Below are 25,699 nucleotides of genomic sequence, written 5' to 3'. Positions count from 1 at the left end.
ATTACGTCTTACAACCTTAAAATACATTACAAAGTTGTTTCTTGGCAGGGCGGTGCTTCAGCAGAACACTTTACTATACGGGTGGGAGTTCAAACCCCGTCAAGGGCCAAATCAGCCCACCATTCCTCAAGGGTTGATAAAATGAATACCACTTTTGGGAGTCAACAATGGTTTTCAGTGGAGGCATAGGAATGTGGAATTTACGCGACTGGGTCAGAGCTGCAGATGGAAGTCTCAATCTCATTTGTCCAATAAATCTTCGAGAACATTAATATGGGGGAAAAAAGATCAATTTCTTAAAATATTATATATCAGGCATAATGAAGAATAAACAAATTATTTGTCGATACTGCAATGGCAGTGGTGCTCAAGGCACAAATAAAAAAAACTCAAGTTTAAATATATAATAGGTGACATTTCAGGTAATGATCCTTACTCATAACACAAATTAAGACAAAAGCAGGAAGAATTTTCTTCAATGGAGTTCACACAAACGATAGCAGTTTGAAGGGATGTATAACCACAAGTGACACTTTGAGCATGTAGATAAATAATAGTGAGATGTACGTGATGTCGGGAATTGATGTGGCTTTGTATAAAAATGGCACGTGTATAATAGCTATGAATTTCAAGTGGTTTACATATGTCTTCAGCAAAACTCGTGACAACATATTTTGGGTCTTAGATTTTTCACCACCAAATTGATGGCTTGTGGAATTACCTTATTTCAACATTAATCACTTTGATCTGGGTTGTTTTTTATTTTATTTTTGTCGAACATAATTGCCACATTAGTTTGGTAAATATGTAATGAAATATACGATGTTTAAACCTTAAAATGTTAGCTTCATTGTAATTTCCTCATTCCCAAATAATCCTTGAAAACAAAAGACAAACAACACATGTTTTCAACAACAAAAAATAGTTGAAAATCTGTCGAGCATATCAGTACTAAATTTAGCAAAGTGTTTAACATATTCTGAAGTCCAATGGCAATGCTGTAAAAAAAAAAATAAACATTCCAATGAATAGAAAGTGGTTTTAAAAAATAAAAAATAAATAAGATTCAGAAATAGAAGCATTTCCAAGATAAATGGCGAGCAATTTTCCCAATTATTTACTGCGAGATCTTTACGATGTCTCTATATGAATCTTCATTCAATAACCTGCCGCATTTTTCTATCTGTCTTCCATCGCAACAGCAGCAAGCTCTCCAGTTTGATCACCGTGCAGCAGTTGCGTTAAAGATTATGAATTAATAAGGGAGAGCACAAAAGGGTGATTGAATACAGAACGGTCTGGGTGAAAGAAAAAACTAATACCCTTTGGCTGCATCCTACCCGAGGTTTCTTATAGTCATTTCTCATTAAGCGCTCACGACTGTCTGCCCTGACTCTAATGCATTTTCCGGGAAAGGGGTGGGGGGGGGGCTGCCCTGAATACAACCGGGTATGTGTCATTTTGACACTCCGCCAATTTAAGCGATCACTTTGGAGCGGAGTGCCGTTTCTGTTTAAGATTTGCTTTTTTTTTTGCTGCGCCCGTCCGCAGGTTTATTCAGCACGAAAAATCCGCAAGGGAAGAAGCGTGTCCATAGGGAGATGTGACACAAGGGGCACGCATGCCTTAATTTAGCTTTGGTTGGCATTGTGTGTGTTTTTATTTATTTATTTAAGCAGAGCTAAACCTGTCACCATAAATACTGACTAGGCTGGGTTGCCCTATAGCCCCTTCTCATGCCCATTGACAAGGTGGCATGTGTAATGTACCGCCACAGGCTGTCGCTGCAAAGGAGACACAATGCGACAAGAAAAGACCCCAAAACACCAACGTGAGCTTCTGTTTCTGCTGTTTTACATGAACTTCTGTTGCAGAGTACCAGCTCGTGAATGTACAAAGAACAGTCAAATTACTTGAAGAAGAAAAAAACACTTAAAAATATCGACATATATAACTTAAGACTTATTTTAAACCCAGTACAGTGTATGTGAACTATCATATGCAACTGTATTACCGTATTTGATTCAATGTTACGATGCATGATCGGAGAATACTGTGGCTCAGCATCAAGGTCACTATTGGAATTGTGAGAATACAATTCTCTTGGTTGGGTTGACTAAGCTCCTCGTCCCTCTGAAATGGACATAACAAGAACGTTGAAGGAAATCAACTTGGTTGTCCAAAATTGGTATCTTACACACCAATATGAAATTTCCAATTTCGCTTGAGGACCTCCGTTGAAAATAAGCACTCTGTTCAACACTTCCATAAGTGACACTGCCATTGCATATAAAATATAGGTTATTTTGAAAATATCTATTGAGAACCTGAACGTTTAACATATTTACCAAAATGGTGAATACGGAAATTGTTTTGCTTGTAAAACAGAATTGTGTTGTTCTTAATGCTTCTCACGTGGTTAACATCTTTGATTGATATTAATGGCATGACTCTGTGTTTAATTCCATACGACACCACGTGCTTTGGAACAGCATCTGGTTATTATTTGTAGCAGACTCCCAACATTGAACCTGAAAATTAAAATCACAAACATAATGAACCAAACAAAAAATATGGAACATGTTAATTAAGGTGTAATTTAATATATTAACTATTCATCTTCTTGGTTCTTTCGGTAAAGTCACGTAGAAGGGAAGTAATAAAATAATAAAAATAAAACATAATAAAACAATTCTCACGACGTTTCGGCCACAACGCAAGCAGCCATCCTCAGGCGAAGAATGAAACACCCCAAGCTTGGAGCGTATATTTAAGCTGGGTTAGAGGGGTGGGAGGTGGGAAGAAGAGCGCCTAAACAAAATAATTTGCATATCAAGAGGAATTCAGCATATGGAAAATGCGTAGGAGGTGGGCGGGGGGGGTTCCAAATCAATACTATGCCCGTGCATTATGCAGGATTAGCAGCATCAAAGGGGGGGGGGGGAAGGGGGGGAGCATTAACAAAGGAAAGGAATGTTAATAGTATGTAGCTGTAGTTACTAAACAACCACGTAAAAAACTACAGTATAAACTGCATGACAAACTAAAGTATAAACTACATAGCATCATCAGTAAACTTACTATACTCTACAATAAGCTGAGTTACTAACAGTAAGTAATACATGAAAAATTCTACGTTGTAAAAAATTATATAATATGCTTCCATCTAAACTTTATTCTCTTACATCACACGCGTCTATACCGTACTATATACTTCCATAGGCAAAACCAACATTAAATTACATACTGTATTGCTATAATGTAATTTAATGTTGGTTTTGCCTATGGAAGTATATAGTACGGTATAGACGCGTGTGATGTAAGAGAATAAAGTTTAGATGGAAGCATATTATATAATTTTTTACAACGTAGAATTTTTCATGTATTACTTACTGTTAGTAACTCAGCTTATTGTAGAGTATAGTAAGTTTACTGATGATGCTATGTAGTTTATACTTTAGTTTTTCATGCAGTTTATACTGTAGTTTTTTACGTGGTTGTTTAGTAACTACAGCTACATACTATTAACATTCCTTTCCTTTGTTAATGCTCCCCCCCTTCCCCCCCCCCCCTTTGATGCTGCTAATCCTGCATAATGCACGGGCATAGTATTGATTTGGAACCCCCCCCGCCCACCTCCTACGCATTTTCCATATGCTGAATTCCTCTTGATATGCAAATTATTTTGTTTAGGCGCTCTTCTTCCCACCTCCCACCCCTCTAACCCAGCTTAAATATACGCTCCAAGCTTGGGGTGTTTCATTCTTCGCCTGAGGATGGCTGCTTGCGTTGTGGCCGAAACGTCGTGAGAATTGTTTTATTATGTTTTATTTTTATTATTTTATTACTTCCCTTCTACGTGACTTTACCGAAAGAACCAAGAAGATGAATCCCTGCAGTCACGAAAGCTTTAAATCGAAATATTAACTATTCTCATTACTATTTCCATTGAAACCTGATTGATTAATAGAACACAAGCTTCTCGGTTTTCTTTCAACAAATGTAGAGGGAATTTTTTTTATTTAAGTGACCAGCGTACTCTTTATTTGCATCGCAGGGTAAAATTTAAATTTGGAAGGTGTTCCATTTTTACACAAGACATTGCATGTCCGAGACTGCTTGAATCCTATACCAATCTCACAAATCTTTTGTTGTTTAAAAAAATACTATAATTTAAATTATGTATTCTTGATGTGTGCCTTTTGTTTCTCTCTCTCTTATTGCGATTCAATTTTTGTTTGAAAATTGCCAGTTTTTTTCAAGAAAATTTATATTTTCGTCTGGATCCTACAGAAAAGCACATTTGCATGCCCTTCGGGAAATCAGACATCCCTTTTAAATGTGGCACGTGGCCAGAAAAAGCTATCAGGATCATCCTCGACACACATAGCTTGAGGAGTTTAAACATATATACAGTATATGTATAACATGATAAAGCACTAACCAGGCTCAAACCCACTTAGACTTCGAGATCTGATGCGATCGGGTGCATTTCCCAGTAATTTGGTCACATGCCTGTTACTTCGGGGTCCATGTTTATGTTATCCTTTTTGAACAACACATGCATATACTCTGCCATGAATGTACGATATTTACAGTGAAATAAATGCAAAAGTGACCGTGCATATATAGAGAGGTTTCCTCCGCTTAATGAGGGTTCAGTCTGTGTGACTGCGCTTACTTGGGGTTAATGAACAGGCGTAAGAACTATGAGCCCAATGACAGCCCTTATTATCCTCTATTACCCCCCCCCCCACCTCGTCACGTTGTAATGAATTGTCACAATTCAGGGCGACAATTCGATTGAATAATTAATTATTTGTGTTTACATTGTGGTGAAAGTGGCAGGCTCCAGCACATTACATACAATGTATACACGTTTAAAAAAAAAATGAACGTATTATTTTGATGTTGTTGATCTTCTTTAGCAATGTACGTAGCCGACCATGCTCGTCGGAGGTGCAGGCAAAGGACAACAAAATAAACACAAAAAGCAGTTTATAAGAAATGAGTTTTCAATTTAGAAGATGTATATATCACACGACTTTGAATTCATAGTGATTGATGAATCGATGCATCGTAACACCCTAAATAAAACCATGCAATGTTGGTGACTAACTTAAGTACAGTAATACATTACATTTTACTCGATTATAAAAGGCAGGTACCAGGAATTCCATGAATTTCTACGGGTTTTTTGTAAGTACCCGTAATTACATTAACATTACTTGGCATGGACTGGTTGATTACTATGTGATTAGCTTGAATGTAATGTTTTTATTCGACAATTATTATTACAAAAATGTTAAAGCAACAAAGAGGATTTTTTTTTATTTCAGTCGTGGGAATTAATGTGAGAACAAGCAGCAACCATTTCATATAGGTCATGCCACAAATCCTACATCAACGAAATATTTCAAATGTTTTCGTCTTGTAATTATACAACCAATCAAGTGACTATAATGATATATTTTACGGTGAATATTCCGAATATACGATTACATTAAGTCGTGTACAAAATGTATCGGTAACACTGAGTCATTCGTAAGAATAAACTTATTTTCTTGGTTCTTTCGGTAAAGTCACTTAGAATTGAAATAATAAAATAATAATAAAAATAAAGCATAATAAAATAATTCTCACGACTCTGTCTCCTCGACAGACCTGTTCTCCACCTGAGGACGGCTACTTGTGTTGTGGCCGAAACGTCGTGAGAATTATTTTATTTTGTTTTATTTTATTTTCATTATTATTTTTTTATTTCAATTCTACGTGACTTTACCGAAAGAACCAAGAAGATGAATCCCTGCAGTCACGAAAGCTTTAAATCGAAAAATAAACTTATTCTTTTGGAAAAGTAACCCTCCAAACTAGCGGGAGCTTCGGGTTCTATTTAGAGGTGCAACGCATTTCACCTTTTCGAGTTTTCAATTCTTTGGATCCATTGATACGGTAGTTCGAATGCGCGGGCAAATGTTTGTGTTCAGTTTGTTGTCCTTCCCCCGCACCTCCCAGTAGCATGGTTGGCTACGTACGGTGCGAAAGAAGTTCAACATACATACAAAATCTACGCAGCGGTGCCTCTCCTGGGAAGCTGGACTTCCAAAGAACCACTTGTCAACAGTGCTTCCAACGCTGGGAATTTAGTATGGATGTAACAATGCATAGCTTCGCTGATTAATCTTGATTCTTAAGTTCATGACATATTCACTGAATCACGTTGTGTGATAATTTCTTGTTTATATTCAGTACATGTTGTAAGGGCTTCTGCCATAGTGTTGTTTCTATTTATTTAAAGTTGCGCATTTTGATGTGACATCACATTTCTCAAACCCCCCCCTCCCTCGTCACACATCGTCACAAATGTCTGACCCCCCGACCCTAGGTGCGTGACGTCATTTATGGACGGCCCCTTATACCTGCTGCATGCATATGTTACCTGTTGTATGTACTGTGACGGGCACGTGACGCCTGCTCTCGCTCGAGTCCGCTATATTCACCACAATGCGAAAACGTGAATCGATGTTTTTGTTAAATCTCACCAGGACCATCAATATATTTACACCTCAAGAACGTAGTGCGTACCTTTGGCACAAACGTTCTAAGAACAATGCGAAAGCCTTCATGCTAGCGCACTCGTTGTATTTATGTTTCAAAAACTCCGCAATGACACTTTAACCACATGCAGAAGATTATTATCATCCATCAGTGAAATAAAATTACAGCGCCGTACAAAATAAATTCGATTAACATTTTTGGATTAACACCAGCAGTGCTTTGGAAAATTAAAATGCAACTCAATTAATGTACTAAAGTCTCTTAAAATGCCTCTGTGTTCATGCAGGATTGTGAGTGTGCATCAAGTACAAGGTGATACCCGACTGATTATATTAGGGCAGCGATTGGCAATCGGCGTGCTGTGGCACACCAGTGCCCCCAGGTGTACCGCAGCAATTCCACAGGTGTGCTTTCACAGTATATTCGTAGGTATAGGCAAGAACATACTATTAACATTCTCTCCCTTTGTTAATGCTACCCCCTCCCTCTGATGCTGCTAATCCTGCATAATGCATGGGCATAATATGACTTTGAAAACCCCCCCGCCCACCTCTTACGCATTTCCCAAAAATGCTAAATTCCTCTTGATATGCAAATTATTTTGTCAAGGCGCTCTTCTTCCACCTCCAACCCAGCTTATATATACGCTCCAAGCTTGGCAGTGTTTCATTCTTCACCTGAAGAAGGCTACTTGCGTTGTGGCCGAAACGTCGTGAGAATTATTTTATTATGTTTTATTTTTATTATTTTATTACTTCCCTTCTACGTGACTTTACCGAAAGAACCAAGAAGATTAATCCCTGCAGTCACGAAAGCTTTAAATCGAAATTTAACCTCACTCTTCACAAGCTCGGATTGAAAAACTCGCCGTGCCATTCAGTTGCCGATCCCCCGCCACCCCCTCTCCGTTTGTCGCCGCGCGGTTCGGTACAGCAGAAGACAGCCGTCAACCACCACCACCACCGGCCCTCTCCATTCCTTTTGTGGCGCGTGTGCGCAGTTTGGGCAAACGGAGACACATAGAGACATACAGACACGGAGACACACACAGCCACGGAGACACACACAACCGCTGAGGCGCACACAGAGATACGGATAAAATGAAAGCTCTGCTTATCAACAGTTTTTCATATCCGCACCAGTGTTCTCCACTTGAGGCCAGATAAGACGACCAAATCACCCTACATGGGGCCCGATCTCTGCAGGTCTCACAAGCTAAAGCAGAGTTTTAACCTGATTAGTGCTTATATTTTAGATTTGAAGTTTTCGTGACTGCAAGGATCCATACTCTTTGGTTCTTTCGGTAAAGTCACGTAGGTGAAAAAAATAATTAAAAATAATAAAATAAAATAAAAATAGAGACTACTTGGGAATTTCGAAATGTGTGGGCTGAGGCTTGAAGGTGACCACGGAACATGAAGCACAGCAAGAGATTATTGAATCCAACTGTGTGGCACTATTAGTGAGTGGTTATCCCTTCCGATGCGTGTTGTCTCCAGTCTAACACAACTTTCGAAATGTTTTTCTTTTACCAGGTAAGGCCCACTGAGCTATAGAGCTCTTTTTTAAGAAGCAACTTGGCCACAAATGACAGCTCAAAAAAGTGGCTTAACATGTGGAAACTTATAGCAGCCAAATACTCGAAACGCATGTTTGTAAATGTGGAGGGAAAAACCGAAGGACCCGGAGAAGAATCCACGCGACCACGGGGAGAGAGAGACACGCAAACCCCAAGTATACAACAGGCGTCAGGGTCGTGATCGAACCCACGACCTCCTGTATACCAGGCGAGGTAGTTAACATCTCACCACCCCGGCTTTCTCCCCACGAATCAAACGCCCATTCATGGCCCATGGCCAAACATCTCAATGTAGCAGGGCCCTCCTGAAAAGAGCCTTGATACTCGAACATACGCAGTTACAAGATATGCAATTGCTTGTCCAGTCAAAAATTGAGTTACCTAAACGTCGGGTAAGGAAGGAAAGCACGCGTTGGAAATGTGAGCAGACTCTTCCACCTGCCGGGAATAATTGGCAATTACATTTCCAACCGTCTAACACTCTAACATGTCTCTCTCTCATCATAGGTAGTGCGTTGTCTTTGAACTGTGCGCCTTTTAACGTCATCTTGTCGAACACCATATGAGACTAGGCTCTATAGTCTAAAGAAAACTGTCTCTGGTGTGGACCAATCAGTTTCAAAGACAATGCATAAATTATCAGAGTTGTTTTTTGTTTGCATTTGACTGCAAGTATTGTGGTTAATGTGAACATGATTCCTTGCAAAATGTGTCAGTTTTGTTGCCAGAAAAAAGGGGAAAACCCCTATTAGTACGTCTCTCTCTCTCTCGATGCTTCTCTCTAAGATCTCTCTCATGCTCACATCTCCTTTAGATTCCACTCTGATATTCACAGGCCCTTTGGATTGCACCCGTTGGATAGCACTCCCTCGTCGGAGTGGCCGCTCTCCTCCTATCTTACAGTTACATGCTAATCTCTCACATTAATATCACTAGCCCCGGCCACTTCTTTATGAGCCTTGGGCTACACCCATTTCAAACCTTTTAAAACAGTCTGACTCAGCAGCAGACCATGCTTTCCCACCTCGTGTTGCGATCGAAACGTCGTGATATATTATTTTTTATTTTGTTAATTTTTTCTACCTACGTGACTTTACCGAAAGAACCAAAGAGTATGGATTTCGGCAGTCACGAAAGCTTCAAATCAAGACCGTTCAACATTGTTCGTGGCAAATCAGACATTAACATTTTTTTTCACAGCTAGCAAATATGAATTATTACGCTTCTGAATGGCAAAGTACTTATTCGCGTTTCCTGCAATATATTTAACAGCATTATTATGCATGTCATTATATAATAGAACAAAGTTAAGATGACATATTCATATCTGGTAACCCCTTACCTTATTACAGACCAATTCAGATCGTATTGGTCAACCCGTGCCCCTTTATAAATCTCAACGTTCATCCCACAAAGTCCCATCACAAGGGAGAAACACAAACAAATAGAAACAAAAACTGCCCGTATTGAAACGCCTGTGGGGCCGTCCATAAATGACGTCACGCACCTAGGGGGGGGGGGGTTAGACATATGTGACGATGTGTGACGAGGGGGGAGGGTGAGAAATGTGACGTCACATCAAAATGCCCAACTTTACATACATATAGACAAGACGTTCTACTTAATTAAATATACTTTTCAATAAATGTTTCTCCTACAACATCAGAGTGCAGCGCCACATTAAATACGCACTACAATGACAATAGTTTAAAGCGATTTGAAGCATGTTTTATTTTCTTTGGGGTGGGGGCCAGAGCTTTGTGACGTCATATTTGAGGGGGGGTTTGACTTTTTGTGACGCCATGTGACGAGGGGGGGGGGTCTAAAATCGTCCAAAATTGCGTGACGTCATTTATGGACGGCCCCTGTACAAGAATTTCCCCTGTACAAAAAAGAAGGGGTAAACCCATACGGCTTGACAGGTACGCGTAATATAATTATTTTAAATTTGTGAAAGCTTTTGCCCGGAACAAAAAACACACCCCACCACCATCTCCCTCGGAACCAATTACAGCAGTTGTGGTGAAGACTCCGGATGCATTTCGCGGCGACACCCGCTTGAGGTCACTGCGCTGTTTGTAGAGGTAGGCGAGTGGTCGACGGCTCGCTTCGCGTTATCTTAATTACACATTTAACACGAATTTAAAGGCTTAAACCCACTTATAAAACGATCTCATCGCTGTCATAAATTGTGTCTGTGGTCGCAGTCTGCGGCAGCGTCTCCCGTAATAATGGCGAGCGTTTTAATGCAAAGATTTCTCGGCGTGCCAAGTAAGAGAAATTGTTTACCGAATTACGGCTTTGCGTTATCATTAAACTCGTGCTGCGAGTGTGAATGACAATGCTTTTGTGATGTTAATAATCTGACTAACTAGTGCGAGTGCATTTGCCCGCTGTCTCGGTACACTAACAGGCACTAACAGTGTTGGCGTGCATGCCAAATGCGGTTTCAACTTTGACACAGATTTCCCCTTTTATTTATTTTTTATTTCTTTTAAAGTTTCGCTCTTGTTGACATGGATGCAAGTACCGTAGCAATTTAATGTTACAAAGTATAATTAAGGTTTCGATTTAAAGCTTTCGCGACTGCAGGGATTCATATTCTTGGTTCTTTCGGTAAAGTCAAGTAGAAGGGAAATAATAAAAATAAAACAATACAATTCTCACGACGTTTCGATTGCAACACAAGCAATCATCATCAGGTGTGTTATTTATATTATTTTATTATTTCCCTTCTACGTGACTTTACTGAAAGAACCAAGAATATATTTAAAGTTGTATTCTTCCGTGCTTTAAAGACGAGAGAGTGCTTCAGTCTAAAATACGAATTGCATTGCGAATCTTTTTTTATTGAAATGCTGCTGTTATTTTAGGCCTTCATCCAGCAGCATATTGATCATGAATGATGATTTAATAGTACATAGACAAAGGGCAGTTTTACTTCGTTAAATTAAAGTAGTGAAATGTTGCCCCATTTGCCAACGGACCTTGCATGCATCCCATGTCTCCCAACAGCTTTCGTTCAATGCGCTCATTGATTTTGTTTGTAGTATGTCTAAATATTAAGATAAATGTTGTAATGTATTGTTTCGATTAAGATCTATATTGTCTTGTATAATTAATGATTTAGTTTTTTTCGTATGTTTTCAAAACTGGTGTACTTTCTATTTTTATTTTAAATCATTCATTTTTTAAACTGTTTAACTAATATGCTTACATGTGTTGGATATATGCCCCCCTTTTTAATTTTAAAAATTATTTTTTTTTAAGAATTATTCTGCCAACATAGATAATATCGTTTTTTAATATACACGGGGCAACGTGAGAACGGACACGCCCTCACACTCCCACAGAGGCCCCCACACACTAACACAGATGTGCGCACACCTCATTTCAAAGGAAAGAGGGCATGAAAGAAGGGTAATCAAGATCATAAAAAAACTCCCCGAATTTCACACAAGAGGAACAAGGGAGGGGGGAATGGTAGCCGGGGGGGTTCTGGAAGAAACATCCGTTCGTAAAGGGAAAAAAAACCCTTTTATAAGTACAAAACCAGGCCACGAAATATATAATTATATTCTTAACAAAGGAACAACATTAACAAAAAAACACAAACGGGTTTTGAACCATGTTAGACAAACTAGTACAACTTAGCCATGAAGTAAGCAAACAGTATCCATCCTCACTACAATTGAAAATCAGACTACAGTCTGCACCAGAATCGCGACCCATCATTGTTAATTAAATACTGACATTATTTACCTTTATAGAATTTCTACACGGCCGGGCCGAAGCATCGAAGAACAATTATGGCATATATTTCGCTCCAAAACAAAATTCTTAGCCGGGATAGCAGATTAAATAATCACAAGAAGTCAAATAATAAGTACGGAATTAAAGTGAATATCCTAGGAGCTAACGGTGAATAAGGCTCTCAAAATTAACCAAACACAACAACCCCCTGAAAACAACAGCAGCAACACGACCGTCTTTGTCTTTCCGAGAGGATCTCCACACGCAGGCACCAAGCCGGGAAATGACACCAATAAAACTCCCGGGCAATGGCTCAAAGGAAATTAACACGCTCTCAGAAATAAATAAATAAGCGCATGCGCCGGGCGCTTCCACCGTGGAAACAACCGTCTTTGTCTTCCCACAACACGGACAGCAAAAATTGCACACGCAAGGAATAACATCTCCATGAGAGATCGGGTCACGATGAAACATCGGGAACACGGTTTCGGCTTAACTGGGGCATAATGGAATAAGTCGCATTTCAACTTCCAAACCAAAACAACTTAAGCTGTGTGAGACAAAAGATATGATCCCCGAGCGAGGGCGGAAATAATTAAGCTCGCTTAACGCGTAGGTTGTCGCGACAAATATTATTCAGTAACAAAAACATGGATTCGAATATCTCTTTTATATATATAACTCGACACGAATCATCGGTCTGGCTAATGTATAACTTCGTTGGCGCCGTCACGAGCCCCCCCCCCTTCCAGAACGACAACAGCTGTGTCTTCAGAGCTAATAAACACGGACAAACACGCAAGCGAAACACACGGACGAACACACACACACAGGAAGGTTTTATGACAGACTTTGAACAACTCGGGAAACGGAGGGCATTTTCTCAACATAAGCCGGGAAAAAATCCATTCAACACTTCGTCAGGGGCCTGGCCCTCCACCACACATCGCCAGGGCTTTAACTCCACCACAGATCGTCAAGAAGCTTTCGTCATCCAGCATGACGAGAATCGCGAGGTAGCGACGTGCTGCTACAAGCCGAGGTCTGCACCACCTAAGAAGAATTACTACACTGAGCCGCCGAGCTGCGAGTGAAACGGACGGAGATTCCAGCTATCACTCTCGAGCCAACAACTTCAACCCAACGTCAATATCAGCAACGAGCGAAAGCATCGTTCATCGCCAGAGCGACAACCAACGAGAACCGACTCGTCATCCAGCAGTGGAGAGAAAGAGCGCGCCACCGCGCCGTCAGCTACGAGAGCGCGACACCGCGCCGTCAGCTACAAGAGCGCGCCACCGCGCCGTCAGCTACGAGAGCGCGCCACCGCGCCGTCAGCTACGAGAGCGCGCCACCGCGCCGTCAGCTACGAGAGCGCGCCACCGCGCCGTCAGCTACGAGAGCGCGCCACCGCGCCGTCAGCTACAAGAGCGCGCCACCGCGCCGTCAGCTACCGAGGGCCGCCAAGCGCCGCCAAGCGCCGCCGCTCACCTCATCGCGGAGAAAGTGTCAGCTGCAACTCGCACAGACGGCAGAGAGGTTGTATCACTCCCCACATACAGACTCGAGGAAACACAGAGAAAATCTTGTCAAACCAGTTTCCTTTGTCATAGAGCCTCGCCGAAGAATTAATTAAAACAGAGCCAGATTAGCTCTCCCGCAACACGCCCTCACCCACCATTGACTCCAACATTCCGTTAAAAGAATATTATACTTACCGATGAATCTATTGACATATACTTTCGCCTCGGGGATACAATAAGTGCTTTTATTATCGCAAAACTAAATGTGTCATGCTTGTTTTCAAACTCGGCCAGTCGCCGATGGTGATCGATACAAAAACGAACTAATGAGATGCCTGGTGGAGAGGTAGAGGTTACGATTGCATAATAATTTTTGGTCATTCAGTTCGTTAAATGCACAATATCGAAAATGCATAAGAGTTTTGAGTTATTCAATTTAGTAAATGCATAAGTGTTCATTCATTCATTTTAGTCAATGCTTAATCTCGTAATTACATAAGAATTGTAGTTATCCATATTAGTCGAATGCACAATATCGAAAATGCATAAGAGTTTGGAGTTATTCAATTTAGTAAATGCATAAGTGTTTATTCATTCATTTTAGTCAATGCTTAATCTCGTAATTGCATAAGAATTTTTGTTATCCATATTAATCGAATGCTTGATATCGCAAATGCATAAGTGTTTGGTTATTCATGAATTATTGACGCATGTTTGACCTGCATGATAGAATGTCACATGCTTGTTAGAATAAAATTGCTTAACACCAACTGTTCGAGTGATTCTTTCCAAGTCCATGCAAAACCATCTTATTTTTGATAACTGTATCCTGTGATGAGATATGAAAATGGAGACCTAAATATCATAACACACACTAGGATAATCGGTAAACGTTTAATCATTGATCATCGTGTTATCCTGATTGACATAACTCTGGATAAACGAAGCTGAGCCTAATTACCAACTGCTCACGTTAACATCATCGCAAGCATCCGCATAAATTACCACGACTATCTCCGCGATTATCATAATTTATGCATACAATTACTCACACCATCATAATTTATGCATATCATTACACGCATTATCATAAATTATGCATATAATTACTCACACCATCATAATTTATGCATGTTAATACACACATTAACATAATTAATGCGATTTGCGCACATTTCGGAAAATTATTAATTTTTATTATTTTCATCAAAATTTCATAACTCCGACACATACAACATAATGGGGGCTCGTCCGGGATCTCTCACAGACAGTGTTTTGCATGGATGATGGAATGAATCACTTCGTGTTAACCAGAATATCGTGACCAAACATTGCATTGTGATTGTAAACGGGCGTAAAACAAAAAAAAACGCCCTCTAAGGTTAAAACCCAGAATAGCAGGTTGAAACAGAGACAGTGGAATTAAGATAATATCGTATCAAACCGATTGCATCCTGTGATAAATGGTGTTAGAGGTACGCACTCTGAATCGGAAAATAACAATAGCTCGAGTCAAACTGACTACACTCTGTGAGATAATTGTTTTATAGGCACTCTGAAAGGAAAGGTCAAAGTAACTCCTGCCACTTGAGATGATAGGATTAAGAATAATTTTTGAATGGGTTACGGGGTACGGGGAACTCGTATTAAAACGTACCGACCAATCTGTTACAAAGCAGTACAGTCAGAGAGACATATGGGAAGGGAGCTGTATCGATAACACGAACACACCTCGGGGGAAACTAATTGACTGGATTAAATGTAACGAAGGCGAACACGATGCAAAAACTGCAGAGAAGGCAGGACAGGACTCATGTCTTCTCACACAGGCATACAGACAGGGATGGTGGAATAAAGAAAAAATTGGAAAGGAAACGGGAGAGAAATCGTCTCTAATAAACGAGGAAAAATGTCCTCACACCATCGTAAGGGAGGAGAAATCAGGGCTCGCGACACCAGCGAAACTCACAGACGTGGATCCACAGAATAAATATGGAAGTAACATTAAATCACACTCGTGGGTACGGGGACAGAGTCCAGGGACTGATCGCAAAAAAATTATGGATATCAAACAAAAAGTCCTTGACAAAGGGAAACCCTCACAATTCGAGAGAAGGGAGGGAGAGATACATATGCAAACAAAAACATGTGAGACTGACAACTTCACAGATAGAGGGAGGCAAAATGTTAAAGTAAAGTCGACTGGACATGCTCCACTAAGGGCAGAGGCAAAAACTGAAGGGAAATGGCAACACGAGCGACACGGCACTGGGCGCGCACACAGAAAATGCACACCGCTTAATCACGCCCCACACAGAACAGATAAAAGTGACAGATTGCCTGATGATAACTTGTTTGATGATGACGCTGTCGGCAATCAACTTTCGGAATACCTATTCACCAGTAAAACCCTTAAATTGATGGACAAGGCTCTAGTCAGAATTCCCGATTTTGACCCCCACAATAAGTCCATGGATATACATACACATATCGCGACAGTGGAAGAGGAGGCAATGATTAGAGGGCTGATGAGACGGGATGAAAAAGCGAGTTTGTTGAAACGGACCTTACATAAAGATTCTATCACATGGGTAAAGTCACTACCACACAAGGTTAGAAATGATTTTAAACAACTGAGCCTGGCAGTGATTCGGAAGTTTGGAGAATATTCGACACTCACTGAAGGGTTTTATGCTGTAAAATCGATGACCCAGGGCATGGACCAAGATCCACGTGACTACCTCGTACAATTTAAAAGAGCGTATTACGCAGGCGATGTGAATCAATACCACGAAGGAGATAAAATGTTCAAAATTATGTTTTTTGAATCCTTGAGCCCAGAGATTACAGAAAGGGTGAGAATGGTTTTGAATCCAGAAACCGCATCCTTACGCCGCATAGAGAGCAAGGCGTACATGGCATGGTTGTACAGAGCTAAGAATCAGAATTCGGATCCAGAACACAGGGAGAGGGATAAGGAACCCAGCCTCTCAGAGAGGAATAAAAATCACCGAACAGTCCCACAATGCCTAGAAGAGCAAACACACACGCACCTGTGGCAAAATAACCCAGAGAGAGGTTGGCACGAGAATGAGAGCGGCACAAAGCCGAACATTCAGAGGAATCGCAGGAGGGGGAGGTTCAGAACAGAACCATACCAACACCCCATGCCACGACACACACAAGGTCAAAATTACCCACAGAGATGGCGAAGTAACAATCCAAAAAAAATTTGGCACCCAAATGGGAAAAACACTCGGCCAAAAATGTACGAGAATCGTAGGAGGGAGAGGTTCAGAACAGAACCATATCAACACCCCATCCCACGACACACGCAAGGCTCAAATTATGCACAGAGATGGCGAGATAACCACCTAGCGGGAAGGTGTTACACAGACCGCGGAAGTATGGATGCGAACATTCAGGAGAATCGCAAGAGGGGAGGTCAAACACAATCGATCCAATTCCGACCAATTCCTCCACCGGCTATACCAGGAGGGAATAGAGGAATAACACAGAATGCGGTACAAATACATGATGAACCACCCGCCGAGGTTTTGTTAAACCCCGAGCTCAATGGGAAATACAAGCAGGCTGCAGGTGACAGGGCGGGCAAAAACACGGGCGGTGCTCTTGTGAAAGGCGCGCGGATCGGGTGCGGGGTTGCATTGAGGCGTGATCGGACAGTAGATAACAGACAGCAGAGACAAAGAGAGCACACAGAGACACGCCCTGAGGAGCGCAGGCGTGAGCCTTTGAATGGAAAATATCCAAGGGAAACCAAAATGTATGTGGATCGGAGTGCTAAAATGGAGACGAATGTTCATGACATATCGGGAATGGTGTTAAAATCTAACACACTCGTAAAAACAAAGAGGGCAACATTACGAGGGACAGAATTAAATCGACACACAAACTCGGCAAATGTGCATGTAATCGCAGAGAGAGCGAATGCCACGAACCAAGTGTCAAAGTGGGTTGTGTGCGCGAATTCTGATTATGTACAGCACAATTTTTCACCACACACTCCCACGACGCGAGAGAGTGAGAGAGAAAATTACAAAAACGAACCCGAAAACCGTGATCAAATTATCAAAGTGATAAGTGGTAAACCAGGCAACATGAGGAAGGTGACGCATAAATGCGTTCGAAACCGCTACCTAGCGTTTCCCAGGATTTAACAAAAACAAAGATGAAATTCGTCGGAATTATGATGTATGAGAACCATGTAACTGATGATATCGATGTTTTAACGTGTTGTTAATTTCCTTGCTTAATTCAAATGTAACCATGGTAAGCAAAAACAAAAATGAATATTCGTCGGAATTATGATGTACGAGAACCAATGTAACGCAATATCGATGTTAACGGTTGTTATTTCCTTTGCTAATTCAGATGTAACCAGATTAAGATTGTAATACGTGCACGCGCGTTGTAAGAAATAACCGCCGAGAGTAAGGGCGGCTGATGGGATGCATGACATAAAAAGGGGGCATTACTTTGTTTGAAAATTCGCCAGTGGCCAAATCGACCCCTGATAATTTTCAAAAGGGCGGACTGTTGGATATATGCCCCCCTTTTTAATTTTAAAAATTATTTTTTTTTAAGAATTATTCTGCCAACATAGATAATATCGTTTTTTAATATACACGGGGCAACGTGAGAACGGACACGCCCTCACACTCCCACAGAGGCCCCCACACACTAACACAGATGTGCGCACACCTCATTTCAAAGGAAAGAGGGCATGAAAGAAGGGTAATCAAGATCATAAAAAAACTCCCCGAATTTCACACAAGAGGAACAAGGGAGGGGGGAATGGTAGCCGGGGGGGTTCTGGAAGAAACATCCGTTCGTAAAGGGAAAAAAAACCCTTTTATAAGTACAAAACCAGGCCACGAAATATATAATTATATTCTTAACAAAGGAACAACATTAACAAAAAAACACAAACGGGTTTTGAACCATGTTAGACAAACTAGTACAACTTAGCCATGAAGTAAGCAAACAGTATCCATCCTCACTACAATTGAAAATCAGACTACAGTCTGCACCAGAATCGCGACCCATCATTGTTAATTAAATACTGACATTATTTACCTTTATAGAATTTCTACACGGCCGGGCCGAAGCATCGAAGAACAATTATGGCATATATTTCGCTCCAAAACAAAATTCTTAGCCGGGATAGCAGATTAAATAATCACAAGAAGTCAAATAATAAGTACGGAATTAAAGTGAATATCCTAGGAGCTAACGGTGAATAAGGCTCTCAAAATTAACCAAACACAACAACCCCCTGAAAACAACAGCAGCAACACGACCGTCTTTGTCTTTCCGAGAGGATCTCCACACGCAGGCACCAAGCCGGGAAATGACACCAATAAAACTCCCGGGCAATGGCTCAAAGGAAATTAACACGCTCTCAGAAATAAATAAATAAGCGCATGCGCCGGGCGCTTCCACCGTGGAAACAACCGTCTTTGTCTTCCCACAACACGGACAGCAAAAATTGCACACGCAAGGAATAACATCTCCATGAGAGATCGGGTCACGATGAAACATCGGGAACACGGTTTCGGCTTAACTGGGGCATAATGGAATAAGTCGCATTTCAACTTCCAAACCAAAACAACTTAAGCTGTGTGAGACAAAAGATATGATCCCCGAGCGAGGGCGGAAATAATTAAGCTCGCTTAACGCGTAGGTTGTCGCGACAAATATTATTCAGTAACAAAAACATGGATTCGAATATCTCTTTTATATATATAACTCGACACGAATCATCGGTCTGGCTAATGTATAACTTCGTTGGCGCCGTCACGAGCCCCCCCCCCTTCCAGAACGACAACAGCTGTGTCTTCAGAGCTAATAAACACGGACAAACACGCAAGCGAAACACACGGACGAACACACACACACAGGAAGGTTTTATGACAGACTTTGAACAACTCGGGAAACGGAGGGCATTTTCTCAACATAAGCCGGGAAAAAATCCATTCAACACTTCGTCAGGGGCCTGGCCCTCCACCACACATCGCCAGGGCTTCAACTCCACCACAGATCGTCAAGAAGCTTTCGTCATCCAGCATGACGAGAATCGCGAGGTAGCGACGTGCTGCTACAAGCCGAGGTCTGCACCACCTAAGAAGAATTACTACACTGAGCCGCCGAGCTGCGAGTGAAACGGACGGAGATTCCAGCTATCACTCTCGAGCCAACAACTTCAACCCAACGTCAATATCAGCAACGAGCGAAAGCATCGTTCATCGCCAGAGCGACAACCAACGAGAACCGACTCGTCATCCAGCAGTGGAGAGAAAGAGCGTGCCACCGCGCCGTCAGCTACGAGAGCGCGACACCGCGCCGTCAGCTACAAGAGCGCGCCACCGCGCCGTCAGCTACGAGAGCGCGCCACCGCGCCGTCAGCTACGAGAGCGCGCCACCGCGCCGTCAGCTACGAGAGCGCGCCACCGCGCCGTCAGCTACGAGAGCGCGCCACCGCGCCGTCAGCTACAAGAGCGCGCCACCGCGCCGTCAGCTACCGAGGGCCGCCAAGCGCCGCCAAGCGCCGCCGCTCACCTCATCGCGGAGAAAGTGTCAGCTGCAACTCGCACAGACGGCAGAGAGGTTGTATCACTCCCCACATACAGACTCGAGGAAACACAGAGAAAATCTTGTCAAACCAGTTTCCTTTGTCATAGAGCCTCGCCGAAGAATTAATTAAAACAGAGCCAGATTAGCTCTCCCGCAACACGCCCTCACCCACCATTGACTCCAACATTCCGTTAAAAGAATATTATACTTACCGATGAATCTATTGACATATACTTTCGCCTCGGGGATACAATAAGTGCTTTTATTATCGCAAAACTAAATGTGTCATGCTTGTTTTCAAACTCGGCCAGTCGCCGATGGTGATCGATACAAAAACGAACTAATGAGATGCCTGGTGGAGAGGTAGAGGTTACGATTGCATAATAATTTTTGGTCATTCAGTTCGTTAAATGCACAATATCGAAAATGCATAAGAGTTTTGAGTTATTCAATTTAGTAAATGCATAAGTGTTCATTCATTCATTTTAGTCAATGCTTAATCTCGTAATTACATAAGAATTGTAGTTATCCATATTAGTCGAATGCACAATATCGAAAATGCATAAGAGTTTGGAGTTATTCAATTTAGTAAATGCATAAGTGTTTATTCATTCATTTTAGTCAATGCTTAATCTCGTAATTGCATAAGAATTTTTGTTATCCATATTAATCGAATGCTTGATATCGCAAATGCATAAGTGTTTGGTTATTCATGAATTATTGACGCATGTTTGACCTGCATGATAGAATGTCACATGCTTGTTAGAATAAAATTGCTTAACACCAACTGTTCGAGTGATTCTTTCCAAGTCCATGCAAAACCATCTTATTTTTGATAACTGTATCCTGTGATGAGATATGAAAATGGAGACCTAAATATCATAACACACACTAGGATAATCGGTAAACGTTTAATCATTGATCATCGTGTTATCCTGATTGACATAACTCTGGATAAACGAAGCTGAGCCTAATTACCAACTGCTCACGTTAACATCATCGCAAGCATCCGCATAAATTACCACGACTATCTCCGCGATTATCATAATTTATGCATACAATTACTCACACCATCATAATTTATGCATATCATTACACGCATTATCATAAATTATGCATATAATTACTCACACCATCATAATTTATGCATGTTAATACACACATTAACATAATTAATGCGATTTGCGCACATTTCGGAAAATTATTAATTTTTATTATTTTCATCAAAATTTCATAACTCCGACACATACAACACATGTAGAGTGTCATTGTTTTTATTAGTGTATTACATGTATTGATTTAATCTACAAAAAAATAATCGCATTATTTTCAAACTACAACATTTTCTGTTACTGCTGAAAGATAATCCTTGAACACATTTAAAGAGGCCTGCCTGCCACAAAGTCAAAAGCGTGTTTCCAAATTGAAATTAAACATTTCTTTTACCCTTTACATCAACCATTAGCATAACTCCACAATTGTTTTGATTGCAGTTCATGTTGGTAATGGTTAAAACAATGTTTTGCTTGTGAAATAATCACGCGATTGAGTGAATGTGACATAATGAACCGTGACTTATCGGTCTTCCCCCAGAAGCCATTTGGCAGAAACGCAGCAGCAGCTGTGGCAAAGCACCGCTCGGCTCGGCTCGCTTAATAATGCCAATTCAATGGGAGCAGTAATGAAGTACAGTCGGGACCCATTTGGCAACATGCTGGCGCAGTCGTGGGTGACCGCCACACGTCCGTTTTGTCTGCTCTAAGTCGTGCTGTTTACGTGTGCGCGTGCTTCTGTGCATGGGCAACAGGGCTGTGTGGAGTGAGTGCTGTGGCAGGACGACAGCTGGTGTCTGGGCATCTTGCCATGAGCACTCTGCCCACCTACGAGACCCTGCGTCTCACCAAGCCCAAGGAGCATGTGGTTCAAGTGGAGATCAACAGACCGGAAAAACGCAATGCCATGAATCAGGCGTTCTGGAGGTGCATTAACCCAACAACAAGGACTGTAACCAAATGTTAACACATAAATTGTTTCGGTTTGTCAATGAGTTTACCTGCAGGTTTATTACTTTTATGTTAAAGTAGGGCACCATTTCCTACACACTAGGCCTTCTAAAATGTTAGTCCATGCGACCCACAACAACGGCGATGTTCATACTTTATATATAAGCACGTGTGTGCGGGGTATGAAATGTCTTCAGTTGTAATTCTATGGAGAAAATTGGTAAATGCGACCAGTGTACCGAGAGCCTTGCATGACAAACGAGGATTGAGATGTACAATTTGATCCTTGTTCTTCACTCAAATTTGAAAGATAATATTTCAAACCTTGGCAGGATCAAATCAGCCCATTATTGTTTCATGGTAAATAAAATGTGCACTAACAGTGATTGGTTTGTGGAGAGACTAACCGTGTCCGGTAAGAAAATGGCATTTCCACCACTGACGCAGGGCCATCAAGAGAGATGACCACTGTCTCGTACTCACTGGAGGATGTAGACGCTGCATTTTTCAAACTTTAGTTTCTACGCAAGCCGTTTTCTTTCGTGGTCTAGCAATTTGGCTGAATTATCAACGCGGGACTTGGTCTTTTCTCCTCATTGCATATGCTGCCTTTCTATGTTACTTACATGATTTTTCATTACCGCAGTGTTAATAAGCACAGTCTTCTGCAAATCTCTACAAAACTCGCTCAAATCACATGCCTGCGTGTTGCTCTGACAGGGAGATGGTGGAGTGTTTTAACCACATAGCAGACGATAATGAATGCCGTGCAGTGGTGGTGTCCGGGGCTGGGAAGGTGTTCTCATCAGGTGAGAGTACATTTTATACATATACGGTACGTATGCAAATTCAAAATGTAATCTATTTCTATGCCTACAGTAATCTAGTCAGTCGATTATTTCAGCTCAAGAAAGGGTATTTTACCTCTTGAAATAATATACAAAGTCCCTTTTTAATTCAGGAAAGCCTCATTGATTCTTTAACATTTTAGGAGGTTCTGTGGCAAATTCCTTGATAAATTCAAGAAATATATCAACTCATAGCTATTGTATCTTCAATAGTGCTGCTTGTGGCTAGCTGCTTGACGTTTCGAGCCTTTGGGCTTGACAGCAGATGAGTAAAAAAAAACATTATTTTGTCATATACATATTTTGTCAGTGTTATCACCTGTTTATATAAATCAACATTGTTGGTTAGGGTACATTTAAAAACGCCTCCATGTTCCTCAGGCATCGACCTGATGGACATGTCGGAAGCTTTGTTGTCGCCCAAGGGAGACGATACGGCTAGAACCTCATGGCATCTCAGAAAGTTCATCCAGAGCTACCAAGAGACCTTCACTGTCATTGAGAAGGTTTGGCTGGAGCACATAAAATCAAAACAGCGCTTTCCCGATCGCCTTCTGGTATAACTATCTTGCAGCCTTATTGTTCAAAATACTTTTTTCTTCCTCTATTAGAATACAATACAATTTCATTTGTTGATGCGAGTCAACCATAAAACGTATTTTGTGGTATTTAATTTGAACACGAAATCAAATAAGCATTGAACCACAGCAGCACAACAGTTGAGATGTGCTTTTATATATGCGGTAAGGTCTCAGAGTACACCGGGGTTAGGTTCCGTGTACCCCCGCTTAAGCGCAAATTCGCGTGAGTAGGGGTTTGCCTATACGAGTTTAATATATGCAATGTAAGAGTGTATTTTTTTATATAAATGTGCTTAAATGTTTAATAATGTACAGTACTGTACAGTAAATGATTCACTAATCATCTGTATATGATCAATACGAAAGATGCGAGCCGGGTGGACTCGTTTCTTGCGTAGGCGATACAGTTACACGCCGTCAAATCCATGTTTGCTTGATGGCGTGAGGTGGTTTGACTCGCTTCCTGCCCCGTGCGTGTCGCGAAAGTACGAGTCACAAGTGTAAGTATGAATGGGGGTCCACGTACTCTGAGCCCACATACCCTTGAGACCTTACTGTACAGTAAATATATTTATAAAATGCCTTTTTACAGCCACATCATTATTTGCTGCCGTTATGACTTTCAAATTGCCTTATGCACTGACTTACAGGGAGGCACTACCACCATGCTGTGGAGGTGAATTGATGCCACAGCCATGTGACTCTGTCTTCAGAGTCACATGGCTGTGGTATTTTTTATATTTTGTCTCACTAAAGAAGCATCACAATGGTGTAAGACCAGGTCACGCAGTCTAGGTGTGAACTGTCTATGCAAAAACAGCTGTTTTAGGGTTATATCCATCTTAGCATTGACAAGATTTGGTTGGTTAATTGTATTTTTCTTTGTATTTTTTTCAGTGCTCCAAGCCCGTCATAGCTGCTATTCAAGGCGCCTGTGTCGGTGGAGGTATTGGAAACTTATTCCCAGCCTATACTCCTAGTCCCACCCATCAACCTTCCCGGGTTCATAAAATGAGTACCACATTTTGGGAAGACTACAGTGGTCACCCTTTGGGAGAGTCTTGTCTACCATGGAATTGTAATTTCCACTACTGGCTGAAATCCACCCAATACGTGAATCGGGCCCTTTGCCTTCATTTAACATGTGGCATAAACACCTTTCACTTGAGTGTGTATGTCTTTGATGTAATTTTGAACTGCAGTTGCATGTGTGTGCTGTCTTTTTGAGGTGTGGACATGGTCACTGCCTGTGATATCCGTTTCTGCACTCAGGATGCATGGTTCCAAGTCAAGGTAAAAATATTAATTGTTGCTGGATTTTACATTACGTGTGTTTTTTTTTTTCCTAGAATAAATGTGGTTCTGCCATGTGAACGTGCATTTTCACTGATGTCTATCCCATGAATAACTTTGCTCGATTACACCCACGTGCTTAGTTTTACACTCATACGCTTACACACAAGCACGAACATGTTAAATTGTAACATGCTAACTGTGTTGTTAAAAAGCGCTTTTTGGAAAGAATTTGCTAATGTTTCCCATTGCTATTAATAAGCTGTGTCAAGTTCTGTTGCTATTGATTTAGTTTTCCCATTCCTTGGATGACAGACGTAATATGTCATGAGCATACCTATAAGTATCTCATCAGCTACCTGAAAAAGATTGTTCTCTCATGTAGGAGGTGGACATTGGCCTGGCAGCAGATGTTGGAACCCTACAACGTCTGCCAAAAGTTATCGGAAGTCGCAGGTAAACAGTGATGTGAGACGTAATTTAAAAGGCCGTTGCTCACATAAATGATGCTTCACTACTGCGCACTGGACGTCATGATGTCTTCACACTTTGACAAGAATAACACTGGTCAACAAAAAAAAAATTCTGGCCTGGACTTTTGCAGCTGTTTTTTAGACTAATTTCAGGGTGCTGATTCCAAATCTGATCTCAGATTTGTTCTATCACATCTCATTTTTATCCTATCGGCATACCCCATTTTCATTGCTCTTACCCAAAATTAACTCTGTCACTTATGATTGCAAGTTGTTGCGAGTCAGTGACTGCTTTAGTGTCAAAATATGGTGCTGTATTTTTAGGATAGTGTGTTTATAATATCATATTATGTAGATATCCACATTTATTTAATATTTTTCTTCTGCAGTTTTTATTGAAAATGCAATGTTTGATATCTCAAAAACCTGATGTGATAGACAAAAACTGATGCCAGATTTGGAATCAGCACCCCAAAATTACCTTAAACCCG

The 25,699-nt window shown here is 41.2% G+C and overlaps 1 protein-coding gene across 5 annotated transcripts in view; it reads left to right on the top strand.

The window, feature by feature from the left end:
* The window catches only part of ECH1 (enoyl-CoA hydratase 1), a 147,079-nt gene that overhangs the window by 117,192 nt on the left and 4,188 nt on the right, over positions 1–25,699 (top strand). The window contains exons 1-8 of one of the 5 annotated variants that reach the window (XM_078871838.1): positions 10,197–10,221; positions 10,339–10,408; positions 21,818–21,989; positions 22,734–22,822; positions 23,243–23,367; positions 24,340–24,388; positions 24,671–24,735; positions 25,121–25,191. In XM_078871838.1, coding sequence (XP_078727964.1) covers positions 10,369–10,408; positions 21,818–21,989; positions 22,734–22,822; positions 23,243–23,367; positions 24,340–24,388; positions 24,671–24,735; positions 25,121–25,191 — 611 coding nt within the window. In that variant the 5' untranslated portion in view covers positions 10,197–10,221; positions 10,339–10,368. Of the gene's footprint in view, positions 1–1,777; positions 1,832–10,160; positions 10,409–10,718; positions 10,840–21,817; positions 21,990–22,733; positions 22,823–23,242; positions 23,368–24,339; positions 24,389–24,670; positions 24,736–25,120; positions 25,192–25,699 lie in introns of those variants that run through there. The other 4 variants (XM_078871839.1, XM_078871840.1, XM_078871837.1 and 1 more) reach the window with 4 other exon arrangements.

The sequence above is a fragment of the Lampetra fluviatilis genome, chromosome 33 (genome assembly GCF_964198595.1).
Source record: "Lampetra fluviatilis chromosome 33, kcLamFluv1.1, whole genome shotgun sequence".
Taxonomy (NCBI): domain Eukaryota; kingdom Metazoa; phylum Chordata; class Hyperoartia; order Petromyzontiformes; family Petromyzontidae; genus Lampetra; species Lampetra fluviatilis.
The sequence above is the reverse complement of the archived record's forward strand: the minus strand, read 5'-3'. Positions and strand labels throughout refer to the sequence as shown.